The sequence below is a fragment of the Eretmochelys imbricata genome, chromosome 2 (assembly GCF_965152235.1).
Source record: "Eretmochelys imbricata isolate rEreImb1 chromosome 2, rEreImb1.hap1, whole genome shotgun sequence".
NCBI classification, from domain to species: Eukaryota; Metazoa; Chordata; order Testudines; family Cheloniidae; genus Eretmochelys; species Eretmochelys imbricata.
Window position 1 is genome coordinate 197,376,082 of NC_135573.1, and position 16,380 is coordinate 197,392,461.

The 16,380-nt window shown below is 37.5% G+C and overlaps 1 protein-coding gene across 4 annotated transcripts in view; it reads left to right on the top strand.

Annotated features, from left to right (window-relative positions):
• Nucleotides 1-16,380, top strand: part of SLC4A7 (solute carrier family 4 member 7) — a 160,924-nt gene that overhangs the window by 101,933 nt on the left and 42,611 nt on the right. For 3 of the 4 annotated variants that reach the window (XM_077811249.1, XM_077811252.1, XM_077811250.1), the window contains exons 5-6: nucleotides 67-227; nucleotides 4,073-4,261. In XM_077811249.1, the coding sequence (XP_077667375.1) occupies nucleotides 67-227; nucleotides 4,073-4,261 (350 nt within the window). Of the gene's footprint in view, nucleotides 1-66; nucleotides 228-4,072; nucleotides 4,262-8,663; nucleotides 9,021-16,380 lie in introns of all 4 variants that reach the window. The other variant, XM_077811253.1, reaches the window with a different exon arrangement.

Here is a 16,380-nt window from a genome sequence, read left to right on the forward strand (position 1 = left end):
GCAAACAGAAAAAAGTCTCTTCAGTAGTAATCTGTACATATGCCATAATATATATTTATATTTCAGGTGGCTAAAATTTGAGGAGGATGTTGAAGATGGTGGTGATCGATGGAGCAAACCTTATGTGGCAACTCTGTCTCTGCACAGTCTCTTTGAACTGAGAAGCTGTATTCTAAATGGGACAGTCATGTTGGACATGAGAGCAAACACACTAGATGAGATAGCAGGTTGTAACAAAAGTTTTTTTGAAAGACTTAATCTTTGCTAGTTTACACTAGTTTGTGACTTAAAAACACGAAAGCAGTTTACATTTAGTCTTTATATTCAGTTACAATTTTCTTTGTCTTTAAGATTTGTTTCTGCAAACTTCACTCACATGAGGAGTCCCATTGGGACATACTGTGTATGTCTACACAGTAATTAGACACCTGTGACTGGCCCATGCCAGTCAACTTTGGCTCGTAGGGTTTGGACTGTGGGGCTGTTTCGTTGCTGTGTAGACTTCCAGGCTCAGGCTGGAGCCCGAGCTATCGGTGCCTCTCACCTCACAGGGTCCTAGAGCCCAGACTGCAGCCCAAGCCAGGAAATATACACAACAATGAAACAGCTCTGCAATCTAAGCCCCACGAGCCCTAGTCAGCAGGCATGGGCCAGCCGTGGGTTTTTCTTTCTGTTTAGACATACCCTAAATAGACTTTGTTCTAATCTTTGGTTGGACAACAAATGTATCTTCTTGTCTCTACAGGTGAAATGTAAATATGTATCAGGATACTTGAGGGATAATTTGTACTGTGCTGTAAACTATTAAGCACTATTCAGCTGATGTTAGCTATTGCTATTAGTGCAGTTCATTGTTGCACAGCTTGATTTAAACTTTCACTTTATCAATGGTAAGAGGTGAGCTGAAACAAAACTTATGTTATTTAACTTAGCATGTTGAATGTCCTCAATGGTCTCTAATTAATTCTGAGAATGTAAAAGCAGCTTTCAAAACATTTTGCATATATATATATATATACACTTAGAATAGCAAGTGGCTTTTATTTTAAGATCCTTTGGGCTAGTTTCATTCCATTTTCCTGGTATCTGTGATTTCACTGAGTGATGCATTTGTGTGACTCATAGTGGTCCTATTGCTGACCAGCAGGATCATGGGGTACCAAAAGAGGGAGGGACAAAGAGTTTTCAGTAGAATTCTCAAAATCTCCTAAGTGACTTAGGAGCTTCTGAAAACTTTACTCTTTAGCTCCTTGTATTGAGTTCTTTTCTTAGCTTATTTAGTGGGAGCATTTAGTACACACTTTTGAAGTAAATAAAACCTACAGATTTTGTTTTGTCAGATTATATTTGTCAGTGATGTTAGCGCAAAAGAACTTTCCAAGTCATCTTCAGTATTTGTCATGTTTCTAAAAAGTTCGTAAATACTGAAAGAAGCTGAGCTAGAAGATATTGAAAGACATGCATAATACTATCAATATTTGGACACACAGGTCTATTTTCCAGTTCCAGTGCAGGGTCTCAGTGACTGGATATCAATCTTTGACTTGTTGTGGAGGTGTAAAACTGTTCTGTTTTCTCATGTTGCAGACAGATTTAGTGGGTCTCGTTGGTTCCTATTCAAAACTATGAAAGGCTGAGAATCTCTCTGAGGCTGCAGAGCCATAGGGAGGGGCAGGATATCTTGCCAAGAGAAACCCTAACAACCGCCACCTCAAACTAAAATTTATGTTTCTAAATACAGTCCTGTCTCAGGACTTCATTACATATATTAAGAATAAAGCCAAAGGATGGGGAATAACTTTGTCTTATAAACCATTTTGTGTGCATGTGGTGTTTGTACAGTATGTAGATCAGAGTGAGGGTTGTTCCTGTTTGCAGATCTGTAATTGCAGTGCAGTTCAGACCATTGCTCATTCTTTCATACCCTTCATCTAAGTTTGAAGTACCTTTTAAAATTGGTCATGCCACTCTCACTCTATCTAACACGTGCACACAAAACCTAATGTTTCCTGTGTTAGGGGCATTCTGGTTGGGCAGATTTAGATGAATAAAACTAAGACCAAGAAATATCAGATCACAAATAGGTTCACAAGAATTACCATACTGGATCATACCCGCGGTCCATCTAGTCCAGTTTCTTGTCTCTGACAGTGGTCAGCACCCGATGCTTTGGAAAAAGGTACAAAAAAACTTCTTAATCCCTAGTAGTTAGAGATTGGCTTAAACTCTGAATCATGAGGTTTAATCTCTTCCAATTTTTTTCATCATTATCTATTACAATGCTGGCTGGATATTCTTGTTGTTCATATAAATGTCCAATCTCCCTCTGAACCTTGCTAATTTTTCATCCGTAGTGACATCCTGTTACAATGAGTTCCACAGTTTATATGTATAAATAAATAAATCTTAAAATGAATTACTTGTCTAATCTAGATTTGCTAAACCAGACTTATTTAATAGGATATTCAGGACAATATTCTATGGCAGTGGATTTTCCTGTAAGAATAATATATTAGTTAATCTCTCTTTCCTCTGAAAGAGGAACAGATGCATATATAGTATATCCTAAAGACTATTTTTTAAAAAATTAACATTATAGGACTCACTTCATTTGAGTATCAGAGCATCACACTATTACTAAAATTTCAGACATTGTGGGCATTTTAAAGATCCCAGGGAACTTTCTTATAAAAGCTATAATGTTAACCAAGTGTCTTCTGTAATTATATTTGGCCTACCTCAATTCCTTTTCATTTTCAGTTAGATACATATCTTAACCAGAAAAGGAGTACTTGTGGCACCTTAGAGACTAACCAATTTATTTGAGCATAAGCTTTCTTTTTGCGAATACAGACTAACACGGCTGTTACTCTGAAACATATCTTAACCAGTATAGATTGCTGTGTGTGGTGTTATGTGCTGTAATCGTGTTTATCTTCAGAGGAGACTGTGTTGCTGTGGTAGATAGTGATCCCTGCATAGTTTTATTTTGTTTATAAAACATTATATCATCTTTTAATACAACAGGTACTATATAAATGTAAGTTCTTAACCTTACTAGGGATCTCAATATAAATATTAGAAATGGTAAAATGTAACAAAAAGGTCTTTGTATTTTGCTCAAAACAGATTCATACAAATTTCTTCCAGATAAGGCTTGTGTTACTGAGTTTGTGCAACTTAAGGTGTCGGCCTAGAAATCTTTCAAGATTCTTTAAACTAGTCAGTAAAAGAAAATGCTGGTGGTTGTTTTACACAGCCATATAGGCAGATTTTCATTCCTCAGTTTATATTTGAGGTATTTTGGAAACATGGCTGATCATATATTTTCATGTGATTAAAAATATCGAAAAACCCACCCAAATTTTGCAAATTGACCAGTTTTGCGACACTTTACATGTCATTCTCACTCTTTTGTAAAAATGTGAAATGGAAAGTCCGGTAAGGAATCTTGAAGGTTAGGGCAACTTAAAAAAAGAAAGTTTAGACATTTGAAGGATTAGGTTAGTCATTTCAACTATGTTGAAAGAACATTGAAGTTGAAAAATCAAGCACTCAGACATTAGGAAATTCCAGAATTAAGGTTGCTATGCAGAGATTTCTATCCAGTTTGTACATCAAGCCCTTGCTTGTGGTAGTTTTTGCAACTGCACTGTTTTCCAGTGAAGAGTGGTGTTTGTTTGATGTATCATTGAATACACACCTGCTTTTTGTAATGAAGGCTGTAGTAAGTAGGAAGTTGAAATAAAGATGAATGACAATATTTTGTTAAGTGGTTAACAAATCTATTTATTCCTGTAGGCCTTGTATTTTAAAGTGCTGTGTGCTTTGGAAAGAATACTGTTGAATGATCCAGAGAAACATTTGCTCAAAGTGCGTAGATTTGAAGTGTTGGCCCACAATATTCTTGGCTATTTCTTTTCAGTGGATCTAGATGCACAGTTTGCCAAAGAAAATAAACATGATTCTTTGTGAATTAATTTTACTGATTTTTCAGATGTGAGTTGATGTGGTGGTCTTGGGTATGCATATATTTAACTTAGATTTGATTTTAGTATTTTTCTCATGATAGATATGGTGTTGGACAACATGATTGCTTCAGGTCAGCTGGATGAGTCCATAAGAGAGCATGTCAGAGAAGCTCTCCTCAAGAGACACCATCACCAGAACGAGAAGAAATTCAGCAGTCGGATTCCCCTGGTTCGGTCCTTTGCAGATATAGGCAAGAAACATTCTGACCCTCACTTGCTTGAACGAAATGGTGAGATAAGTTGTAGCATCTAATTTATTCTAACCTGATACAAATATATATTAACACGGGAGAGGCGGGAGAAGACAGCAGATAATAATGGATACATTTTCTGAGTCCTCCTTGGTATGTAAATGTTGTGTGGTGGTTCTTTTGTGGAGTTGGGACATTTACCTATATTTTGCATGTATAAAGTCTTGTTTTGCTCCTTGTAATCACTATGATGTCTTGACTTACTGTCTTTATTTATGCTATAGTATGGTTTAGTTGTCTGTTATGAGTAAGGCTATGATTTAGCAATGGGTATTTTTAGTAAGTCATGGACAGGTCATGGGCAATCAACAAAAATTCACAGCCTGAGACCTGTTCATGATTTATACTATAAATACACTTGACTAAATCTTGGGGGAATCACTGCTGAGGGGCTGGTGGTGATAGGGAGGGGGAGTGTGTGCTGCGTGGGGGGGTGGCCCAGCAATATATTCAGTTGGTCATAACACTTTCACAGGATATGTTTCAATTAATTCTATATTTTTGGAAGGTTTAAAGTCATCCTATTACCTCAGCCAGGCAAAGCTTCATGTGCATCAAGGAGTCTGACTACCGGATTATAGCTTCCAATTCAGTCTCTTTTATTTATTGTTTTAGAGACTTAATCAAGGTCTTAATGGGCAGTGAAATTTTTAATTTTTATTTTATATTAATTGTGTTCATCTTACTTGAGTTTTGCTTTCATATAGTTGTCCAAAAAGGGAGTTCATATTTTTAAATTCAAAATAATAAACTACCTCTAGCTAAGGTTTGTTTAGTATAGTAGAACCTAGGTAAAAAACATCTTCACAGGATGTACCACGTCTCCTGCTGATAACTAATTTCTGACCACACTCTGGCATCCTGATGCATTTTTTCCGGGTACTCAATTCCTAAGTTCAAACATTACCACTCCAGGACAGCTTATCTTACCTTTTATTCTTCCTTTGTGGCCTCTGCCATCCCCCCAGAGTTCTCCATCTTCTGTTTTGGATTTCCAGTCACACCCGCCTCGACATCTACTGGTTGACTTGAGAGCTTTGGCCTAGTAGGGATTGAAGTATTGGGCCTGTCCGAGCCTGATTAATGTCTCTCCTTAAAATAAAGTACTTGGGTTCTTGACCATTCTGGTGCAAGATGTGTTATGTCTGCTGCCTTGGAACATGTACTTACTTGGGTTGTTCTAAGTGCTAGTGTGTGCTGAGTTTGATCTGTGCCATAGAGATATTCTAGCTCTTTTCCTAATGTACGCTGAGGATTAGAAAAACTGGACAGTATCTGATGTTAGCACATACTGAAAACAGTTTTTTTGCCAGGATGTTTCACACGTCTTGGTTTCTAAAAGGAAGAAAATGGTCCTAAACTTTGAACTGATTGTGCAGACTTCAGTTGCAGTGAATAACTGATGCTTTATTCAGTATGTGTGTTGAAACTTGCAAGAAAACTGCAGAGTTCCAAGTCTAAATAACACATGCCTAATCCATACATCTGCATCCCTAGAAAATAGTATTCAGAGAATTTAATACCCATGTAAGATATCTTCCTGGTCTTGAAAACAAATTAAGTTGCTTTTCACATTATGGACTACATTGGATTCTTAATTACAACATGCAAAATAGAACATTGTGCTTTATCAGTCTAATTTGCTACCGAAGCAGCAGTTCACTAGAGACTAATTTTAAATCTCTAATACTGAAAATGAAATAATTTTAAATAAGATTCAGTCTGTAGAATGCACTCTTCAGGTAAACCCTCTAAATTTGAGTTTTTTCTGTATACTTAGGGACACTACTTCTCCATTGCTCAAAAGAATGTTAGGATTGTTCAGTATGTTGGTCCTCCTTATACATTGTATACTGCACATGATAATACTGAATGCGTCTGTGTTTTTTGGTACCTGCCTGATGGTGTAATATTTGAGAGAGAGAGATATCTTCACCTCCAGATCTTTAGCAAAATTCATCATATTCTTGCTCTGCCTGAGATGGAACACCAGTCATTGTGCATGTACTCATGTACGTTTGGGGAGTTGCAGTCAGAGTTCTCTAGACATGCTCTTCCCCAGGGAAAGGGTGGGATGAAGATAGAGAACTCTTTAGAATCTTCTTCCCTGGTAGGGAAGAACAGGCACCTACCAGAAACTTGTCTCTGAGGGAAGGATGGTGACTCTATTCTCCATCTTAGAATAATGGGGAAACAAGAAGATAAAGAGAGACTGCATTGTGTGGCAAGGGTGAGAGAGAGAGAGAGAGAGATTTGGAGAAACCTGAGGTTAAGTAGATGAATGAGATTGTAATAAAATAGATCGAGGAGTAGTATAGTTTGACACTTGTACATTTCACTCCAGCGCAAACAGGAGACACTTTGATCTAGAACGTAATACTCCCAAGGGAGTTCTGTACACCTGCGCAATGCAGAATTTGTGCAGAATTAATGTTCCCCCACCACCACCACCAAAATGGGCTGCAGAGCTGCTGGGTCCAGCAGAGCCCAGCTCCCTAGCTTGCAAATAAGACACTGCCAGGGGGACGGGGAGGTAGCTGAAGGTTTCCTGGCAGCTGCATTTCCCGGCACACCCTGAAGGAAGGAGGCGGCGGCATGCAGGAAACTCTATACAAACCTGGGACCCAGCATCAGGCTGTTTCTCCCTCTGGATTCCTGGGCTCTGAGAGGGAGGGGGTGTGAGTGTTTGGAATGGAGCGGGGGCCCCATGGCTGAGGTCGGGGGAGGGTACGAGTGTCTGGACTGGGGTGTGTGGCTGAGCTCGGGGGGGGGGGGAAGGGTGTCAGTGTCTGGACTGGGGGGTGTGACTTGGTTCTGTGGGGTGAGGGTGCGAGTGTCTGAGCTGGGTGGTGCCCCATGGCTGGGCTCTGGGTGGGGAGGGGAAGGGTGCGGGTATCTGGGCTGAGAGGGGGCACCCTGCAGCTGAGCTCGGGGGAGGGGGGAGGTGGCAGAGAAACAGGAACTGGGTTGTCGTAGGGGTTCTTTAATTCTCTACTTCTGGGCAAATTTTTTTCGTCTGTGGTGTTACAGACATAATTTTTGACAGGTATTTTGAAATAAATTACCAAAATAATTGAAACTGGCATGATTATGTAGTTTTATTTTGACAAATGAAATATGCAGAATTTTGCAGAATTTTTAATTTTTTGGCACAGAATTCCCCGAGGAGTAACATAAAATAGGCTGCTGCAACCTATATTAAGTAGCAGCTACCCTTAATTTTTTTTAAAAAATGGAGTATTTCAACTATTATATTGTTATATGATGATGTGTTATGACTTGACATGGTGTCATATCATGCACCACCACTACTACAAAGGTGTAATGAAATAATGCAAAAATTATAAACGTAAAAATAATGTTGAAACTTTTTTGTTTTTAAATGAAGATTTTGAATTTTTTTCCCCCAAATAAAACTTTGGGGAACTTCCATTTCATGGAAAATTCTGAAAATGTGTTTTCATTCTGATATGTAATGAAAACGAATTGTAAAATGTCAACATTAAGTTTTGGCCAGCTCTAAATATGATAGCATCTTATGCTATGAACAAATAACTGACAGGAGTGATGTCAGTTGGACTACACCTTTTAGTGCTAATAGATTGAAATTTGGTCCCTGACCAAATGTTAGTGAATGCAAATGATTTAAGATATTCTGCTTCAGGTTAGATTTAGTAGGTTATTTTTAACTTGGAAACCTGATGCCTGCCTTTGTCCTCGACAATAAGTTGTACTGAAATATCAAATATTAACTATTTCCTTCCTTCCCTTTACAAGTTTTTATGTAGTGCTTTACAAAGAGTTTCATTATCCCCATTTCACAGATGGGGAGACTGAGGCATAGAGAAGTAAAATGACTTGAACAAGCTGTCCCAGCAGGCCAAGTAATTATATTTAATTTGTGGTACAAATGCTTCAAAATCTCCTGACCTGACCTTGTCACAGTAGCATTATGTCTTAGCCTAGTAAAAAAGCTTCCAGTACAAATGGTATATAGTAATATCTGAATTTGAATTTTTTTCCTTTTTAACATCTAGTGAAACAATTATTTTAGATGTCAATATTTTAGGATCATATGCTAAATTCTTATTGGACCTTTTTTAAGCAATTACTGGTCATATCCTTTTCTCCTAAATCCCCATTATGTGCTAATTGGTACTTGTCAGTAAGGTATCTGCTGACTTTTCTAATATCTAAAAATCTTATTCACTCTTGCATCTTGCTTAACTCTTATCTCACCTGCATGAATGTGACACTTTTTGCTCTTAAAGATTGTAGTTTACTATGTAAATTGTACATGCATAATTTGTCTTTTTTAAGAAAAAGCTTGTTTCCCTGCTGTAAACTTCATTTTGTGTTTCATTTATTTGTTTTATCTCAGGGGAAGGCCTTTCAGCCTCCCACCACTCTTTGCGAACAGGTCTCTCTGCTTCAAATATTTCCCTGAAAGGAGAAAACCGTTTGTCCCTTCTTCTCCATTACCTTCTTCCTTCTTCAAGAGCTGGAACCCCGGCAGATTCAAGGTGTACAACCCCACTACCTACCCCTCAAAACACACCACCCTCCAGTCCTAGCAGCGGCCGCCTGGCAACCACAAGTTCCCAGCCGAGTCAGCTTCAGGGCAAGGAACTGCTGGTGTCACCTGCCAGTGATGATATTCCCACAGTAATAATCCATCCACCTGAGGAGGATTTAGAAGTTCAGGAAAAGAAGACAGAGGATAAGATTAACATACCAGGCAATTATCCAAACTTAAACTGTCCATGTGTGATGCTCTCTGAATCTGGATCACTTGCATTGCAATGTTGAGCACATAGCTTGAGCATAAATGAGTAGTATTTACAACTGTTACCTCTGTCTGCATGTTTTATTTCTTCTGAAGTATGATTGTTTCTTATACAGCATAATAGATCTATTCCAAAGGTTTTTTTTTACTCCTAAAAAAAATTTAACACAAACATTGTTGAAGTTCACTTATTTATAATGCATTTTAACTCCTTGAACCAATGAAAAATAGAATTTTTCATACTTAACCTTTTTTATTTGTCTGATTAAAAAGGAATGTTTGTGTTTTTGTTTAAAAAATAAGCAATTTTTAAATAAAATTGACTTTTAAATAGGGAAGATGTCAAAAATGGTGGCCTTTTCCTTTCACTCACCTTGAATCCATGTAAATGAAGATATTAATTTAGTCCTTCAGTGTGTTGTGTGGTTTAAAGACATGGAACATGCTCTGAAGTATTTATAGTCTAAATCAGACGTGTTACAACATGTGGATAAGAAATGAGCGAAGGTAGGTGATAGGAAGAAACAAGGGTTACAGTTACAGAGTTAGGGTAGTAATTTAGTCAGTTGTGTTTTTGTGCCATGATGGATTTTGTTTTTAAATACTTTCTTTTAGGCTTTAGCTTAAGTTTATATTATAAAAATCTCAAACTGTTATGAACAGAAGTAGTCAACCTTAAAACTGGCATATCCAGCATTTCTGCAATTGGTGCCAGTGAATTTTCCAGTGGTGCATTATCATGGTGTCAAATGCTTAATGACTGTTGGGGGAGAACAGGTGGAGTGTTTTTTGTTTGTATTTTTAATTTGCAGAGTATTGTAAATTAGCTATCAGTTAGTAGCAGATCCTGTGATGTTATTGGTCTGTGAAACACTTCGAAGCTGTTTAGCGCGTGTAAAAAGCATAATACATATGACAACACTGGTTATAAGAGAAAAATATTCCTCTGAAAATGCCTCATTAATATGTTGAGTAAGCGTTTGTTTTTTATCCCAGAAATCGATTAATAATATTTGAGTTTTTCCATCATGTCTTAGCATTAGAGCCAATTGGAGGCTGAAGATTTTGGCAGTTCTTGTAGTTAACTTGTAACGTTTTGAAGAGGTCACTTTTCTCTTTGCCTCCAAGTGCCTTCGGGTTTTTTTCTTTGAAAATGACTTAACACCTTACCAGGAAAACAGAAAATGTTCAAAACGTGAAACTGTTTATGCTCACCATTCTGAAACTGATCTCCATTTGCGTGGATTTGGACTGCTGTAACTCAAATATTTGACCAGGCACAATCTCCTTGATGATCTTCCTTATTATCTAGTAAGAGAAAATTGGGAGACAGATACGACTCTCCAACCAGACTGGCTATCTAGCACAAACCCTTTGTCTCTGGGCATCTTGAAAAAACAGATCCATCCCATTACCTGGCCAGACCTGAGGTGAGTGATCCTGGCCCAGCCAACCCTATCTATCCATTTCTAATACAGGCCCAGGTTCAGGGTAACAAGGAGAAGGAAGTTGAAGAGGCATGTGCTGGAGGGAGTAATCAGTGTCAAATTTCCTGGTTATCTGCTTTTCCTCTTTTTCCACTGAAGGGTAGTGAATATATTAAGCTTCAGAGAGTAAACAGAGCTAAATCTGTCCTAACACCAGTGCTCTGAGTCACTGAACAAGGCCTTTCCTCCCTTCATAAACAAAAAGAAATCTTGTCCTCTGCCTCCTTAATACAGAAAAACACTTCTAATGAACAGAATGTTCATATAAAGATCATTCTCCCCCTCAAATCCAAGGACGATTTTATATTTTTCGTGGAGAAGGAGGAGGATGACTCTGCCAGCATTAAACAACTGGATATGGTTAATGGCTCTGCACTAAAGACCACAGCCTTCACTTTGGTATCTCTTCTCTAATGAGACAAAATGCCATACGCAGTCCTGTAGAACCTGAGAGAGACAAGTGAAGATAAAGCTGTCCAGCTGAATCCAAGTCCATCTTAAATTGATTCTAAGCCTCAAGGAGATGTATTCCCATATTTATAAAGGAGAAATATGAAGAGGATGATCTCCCAGTTCCTCTGGCTGTATATACTCTGGTCTCTTTTTGTCTGATCCACTGTTTAGAAGTGGATTATTTGTTTTTCTGGACCCCCCAAAAATCCAATATTAACATAGAGATGCCCTCGAGAAGAGTCTCTCAAACTCTGGTCCATGGGCTACTGCTGGTCTGGAGCCTTTCTTAAGAACATAAGAATGGCCATACTAGCTCAGACCAAGGGTCACTCTAGCCCTGTATCCTGTCTTCTGACAATGGTCAATGCTAGATGCATCAGAGGGAATGAACAGAACAGGGCAACTGAGTGATAGATCTCCTGTTGTCCAGTCCCAGCATCTGGCAGTCAGAGACTTAGGGACACCCAGGACGTGGGGTTGTGTCCCTGACCATCTTGGCTAATAACCATTGATGCACCTATCCTCCATCAACTTATCTGATTCTTTTTTGGACTCAGTTATAGTTTTGGCCTTCCCAACATCCCCTGGCAACGAGTTCCACAGGTTGACTGTAAGTTGTGCGTGTACTTCCTTCTGTTTGTTTTAAACCTGCTGCCTATTAATTTAATTGGGTGACCCATGATTCGTGTGTTATATGAAGGGGTAAATGACACTTCCTTGTTCACTTTCTCCACACAATTCATGATTTTACAGACCTCTATCAGACTAGCTCCAAACAACTCAATCAGGCATCAAAGCATTCTCTTTCAAAAATTAAATATTACAGTTAATTTCTTAAGTTTGATATTTAGCTTTTCAATTTTTCTTATACGATCAATGTTTCTCCTATGAAAAGGCAATTCAGAACCAGTGTTTCAGAAATGACCATGCTTTGGAACTACTGAATACCGAGTTCCACAGATTGGGGGCAGAAATAGCCAAAATAAATACCAAAATCATTGTCTTTGGCTCTGCTGCCATCTGTGCTGGTAAATGAGAGGGGAATGCAAACTTTTCATGAGTGGCTGTGGACAACAAAAATAAGAGAACAGGCAAATATTTGTATTTCCTTGTTTCCGAGGCTTTGAAGTGTGTTCTGCTCTATATTCATTTTATTTTAAATTTAATTGATAAAAACATAAATTGTAACACTTAGCTAATTTAGAATAGCTTTGTCCTGCAATTCCATAGCATCCGATTAATTTACTAAAATTTTTATAATTGCAAACCTACAAGTATTTCTTCTAGAAAAACTCATCCAGTTCTTTGCTTCTTTAACAGGCTGTGTAGTGCTAGGAAAACACACTCCCTATAGATATCTTGAATGTTTAATTTCTTTAAGAAGTCTAGAATTTAACTCTATTTAAAAACAAATAATTCACCTTGTAGTATTCAGTATATGCGCATGCAGTTATGGTAGGACAGTTAGCATGGAAGGTTTGGATGAGTCCAACTCAGTGCCTAAAGCAGGTCCAGTTTACACTGTGATGTCAATGTATGTCTTGTCTTGATGTTGATCTCCTCTCTCACTGAGGCAGAGGTTGAGGTGGAAGGCTTCTTGGCTCTAGTTCTTGATTAACAATTGGGACCTCCTTTTTCCACCTGCAGTCTGAGTCTAGTACTGGATTAAGTCCAGTAATGAATGAAGTCTAAATAAGGAAAAAGTTTTAAAAAAATACTTTAATTTGATATTTCTTTTAGATGGATTTTGTAAGAAGACAGAGAAGAATCACTATATAGGGCTTTATCCAACCTCAAATTGCCTGTGTCACAGAGTCTGTGGAACCTCTATAGAAGCTGCTCCATATTTTGTGGGATTCTTCCCCATTGGAAGTACCTTACTTAGCTATACTAGGAATCCCCTTCCACAGAGTGGAAGTGGTGCAGCTGCTTTTCATGATGACATCTAGAAAGGGGCTGGGCATGCTCAGTGTTTTCCTCAATATTCCAGCATGGGGATAAATGAATTTTTCTGTGTCTGACAGCCTGGAAAACAAAGGACAAGTGTCTTCTATGTGGGAGAGCTGTTATTGGGCTAGAGCTAATAGATCGGGGAAGAGAGAGACAGGAATTGTTCCCTCACAAATGGAGATTGCATGGGAGAAAGCCCTCGTTCTGGTGATGGAAGGGGGCTGGAAAACAATTTAAGGCAGGACAGTGACCTGCTTCAACAGTGTGATGCAATTTTTGAGAAGCCCTATCAACAGGGTTTTTTATTCAATGTTTTTGATTGTCTGTGTGCCCCAGAATCCAAGATGGTCTTGTAGGCTGGATAGAGTATATATAGATATGATATATTTATATATGTAGATAGATATATAAATAGCATGTAGAGTGTTCAGTGTGTCAAAGTATGGCTGAGCTGCATCGTATCTCTGTCTTTTCACAGACGCATTAAGAACTTATACTCGTCATTTACTTTAACTTTGTAAAAGTAAATCAATCTGACATTAAAACAAAACCACAATAAAGTAACAAACTACTAAACCTATTGGGAATCTTGCCTGAGTAAGGAGTACAGGCTAACTCCTAAGTGAGCAATTTAAACCATGAAACAAAGGGAATTCAAAATTAAGCATTGTGAGGAATTAAGTTTCAGCTTTGAGTTAAACTCTTTAAATAAAGAGAATGAAGATGGTTGCTGAAAGGAAAACCTTATCCGTTAGGGAGGTTAGTTGAGCTTATCGTATCAAAAGTCTGAGAAATAGGATCAGAACTTGGAAAATAACCAATGAGATACAACAGATGTCACCCTTACAAATATAATTACAGTGCAGTAAATGTCTACCAAGAGGATCATATTTATGCCATGGGTGAAAGGACTGTTTTCTATCATGATTTCTACTAGAGTCCTTTTGAATTGGACATACAGAATTACCTCAGAATTACAAACACCAGAGTAACGAACTGACCAGTCAATCGCACACTTCATTTGGATCTGGAAGTACACAAAAGGGAAAGCAGTATTTTTCTTCTGCATAGTAATATTTCAAAGCTGTATTAAGTAAGTGTTCAGCTGTCAAGTTTTGAAAGAACAACCATAAGGTTTTGTTCAGAATTATGAACGTTTCAGAGTTACTAACAACCTCCATTCCCGAGGTGTTCGTAACACTGAGGTTCTACTGTATGCAAAATATAAATTAAACTTAAGCGAAACACTTGGTCCTAGGCAAATAATTTGAGACATTTGAGCCCAAACTATTTTTTTTTTAAATGGAGGAAAATGTATGTAGACATGCTGATGGACTCTTCAATATTGAGCTTGTGATATAGTTTGTGAATGCAGCATAATTTAATTACGTTGCTTAAGCCACAAGAAACCAATTTATTTTTATTATGTGTTTTCTAGCACTGGTTGATTTTAAAAACAGCAGAAAAACTATGAAAAATTTTATGGAAATGCTTCCATTTTTGTTGCCACTTTAGAATGCTGGAATCTTTCTGACAGTATTTTTAAAATGAGTTTGCATCTGTACTTTTAGTAAGATTGTGAAAAAGCAAAATCTAATAATCCTTTGTATTTGAACGGGATAGGGATTTCTGTATTAGCACTAAGACTTTTTGAACCTGGACTGTAAATAATTGGAGAAATTCTGACTTCAAATCATAAAAAGATCAATATTATCCTAATGCCAAAACTGAGAAATGGGCAAAATGGCAATTTACAGTTACTGTTTATGTGTGCACCTCAGTGAATCAAATTCAGAGTACCAGTTCTGTGAACTTGGAAAGGTTGCAGTCAAGTCACTTTTGTCCCTTGCTCTGGCCCTGAACACCCACAGAATTTACATATTACAGATACTCTGGATAGGACAGGGGAGTGTGGCCTGTGAGATTATTTCCCCACCTTCCTCCTACTCTGCTATGTATCAGTTTTAGGGATTAATTGATTTCTTGCCATGAAAAATCTGCATTGGGGCATTGATGAAAAAGAGAAGAGGGCATGAATTTGGCCTTTCTGTATTTACCTGAACAGGTTTTGTTTTTTCCTCTCATGTACTAAGATGTAGACTTCCTATTTTCTCCACATAGCAGGTATATTGCATCCCTGTTTCAGTTTTATAAACCCTCCCTAAAAAATTGAGTTTTTTCTACTAAATGTGATTCATGGGTTGGATTGATGGGTTATGAGTTATCTCCTTTTTGGTGAATAATATATATTGCAGAACAAAAGGGAAGAATGTGATTTTGCCATTTTAGTTGGCTGAGATTGGCATTTATAGTAGTAGGTAATTGCTAGCACAGTATAGGTTTCACAAAGAAAATTAAAGCCTATTTAATATCATTGTTTTTGTTTTATTAGAATGTCTTAAATGTTTATAAAATGGAAGAATGAGAATTTGCAGTCTTACCGCTAAATGATGATAGAACTTTTGGTTCTGACTCTTCTTTGGAATAGCTATATAGGATCAGATTTTTAGAATTCGGCTGTCTCTGGAAAAAAAGTGAAACAGGTAAAAATGCCAAATGATAAACTTATAAGGAGTTTAGGCCTGAATTGACTAGGCAAATGGTTGTGTTTAGATCAGGCTTAGCTAACATGAACTATTTATACTCCAAAGCTTTTTCTAGTTTAGTCAAAGTCTTAGGCCTTGGCTAGACTGAGACTTAAAGGTGTGATGTTAGAACATATTAGCTAACGAATTCTAATGTGTTTATTGAATAGGCAGGGCAATGTATACTTTAATGTGTGGCATAAGATGGTTGAGTTTAAAGCCTAGAGGGAAGGCTCAGCTTTAACTCATTCAGTTTAGCATATGTTAAAATATTAGGGCTGTCAAGCGATTAAAAAAATTAATCGCGCAATTAAAAAAAATTGTGCAATTCATTTTTTGTTTAAACAACAATAGAATACCATTTATTTAAATAGTTTAGGATGATTACTACATTTTCAAATATATTAATTACAACACAATATAAGGTGTAGAGTACTCACTTTATATTTATTTTTGATTACAAATATTTGCACTGTAAAAAACAAAACAATTATTTTTCAATTCACCTCCTACAAGTACTGTAGTGCAATTTCTTTACCATGGAAGTTGAACTTATAATGTAGAATTTTGTAAAAAGAAAAAGGGGGGGCATTCAAAAATAAAACAATCTAAAACTTTAGCGTCTACAAGTCCCTTCAGTGCTACTTCTTGGTCAGCCAATCACTCAGACAAACAAGATTGGTTACAATTTGCAGGAGATAATGCTGCCTGCTTCTTGTTTACAGTGTCACCTGAGAGTGAGAACAGGTGTTCACATGGCACCGTTGTAGCTGGCGTTGCGAGATATTTACATGCAAGATGCGCTAAAGATTCATATGTCCCTTCATGCTTCAACCG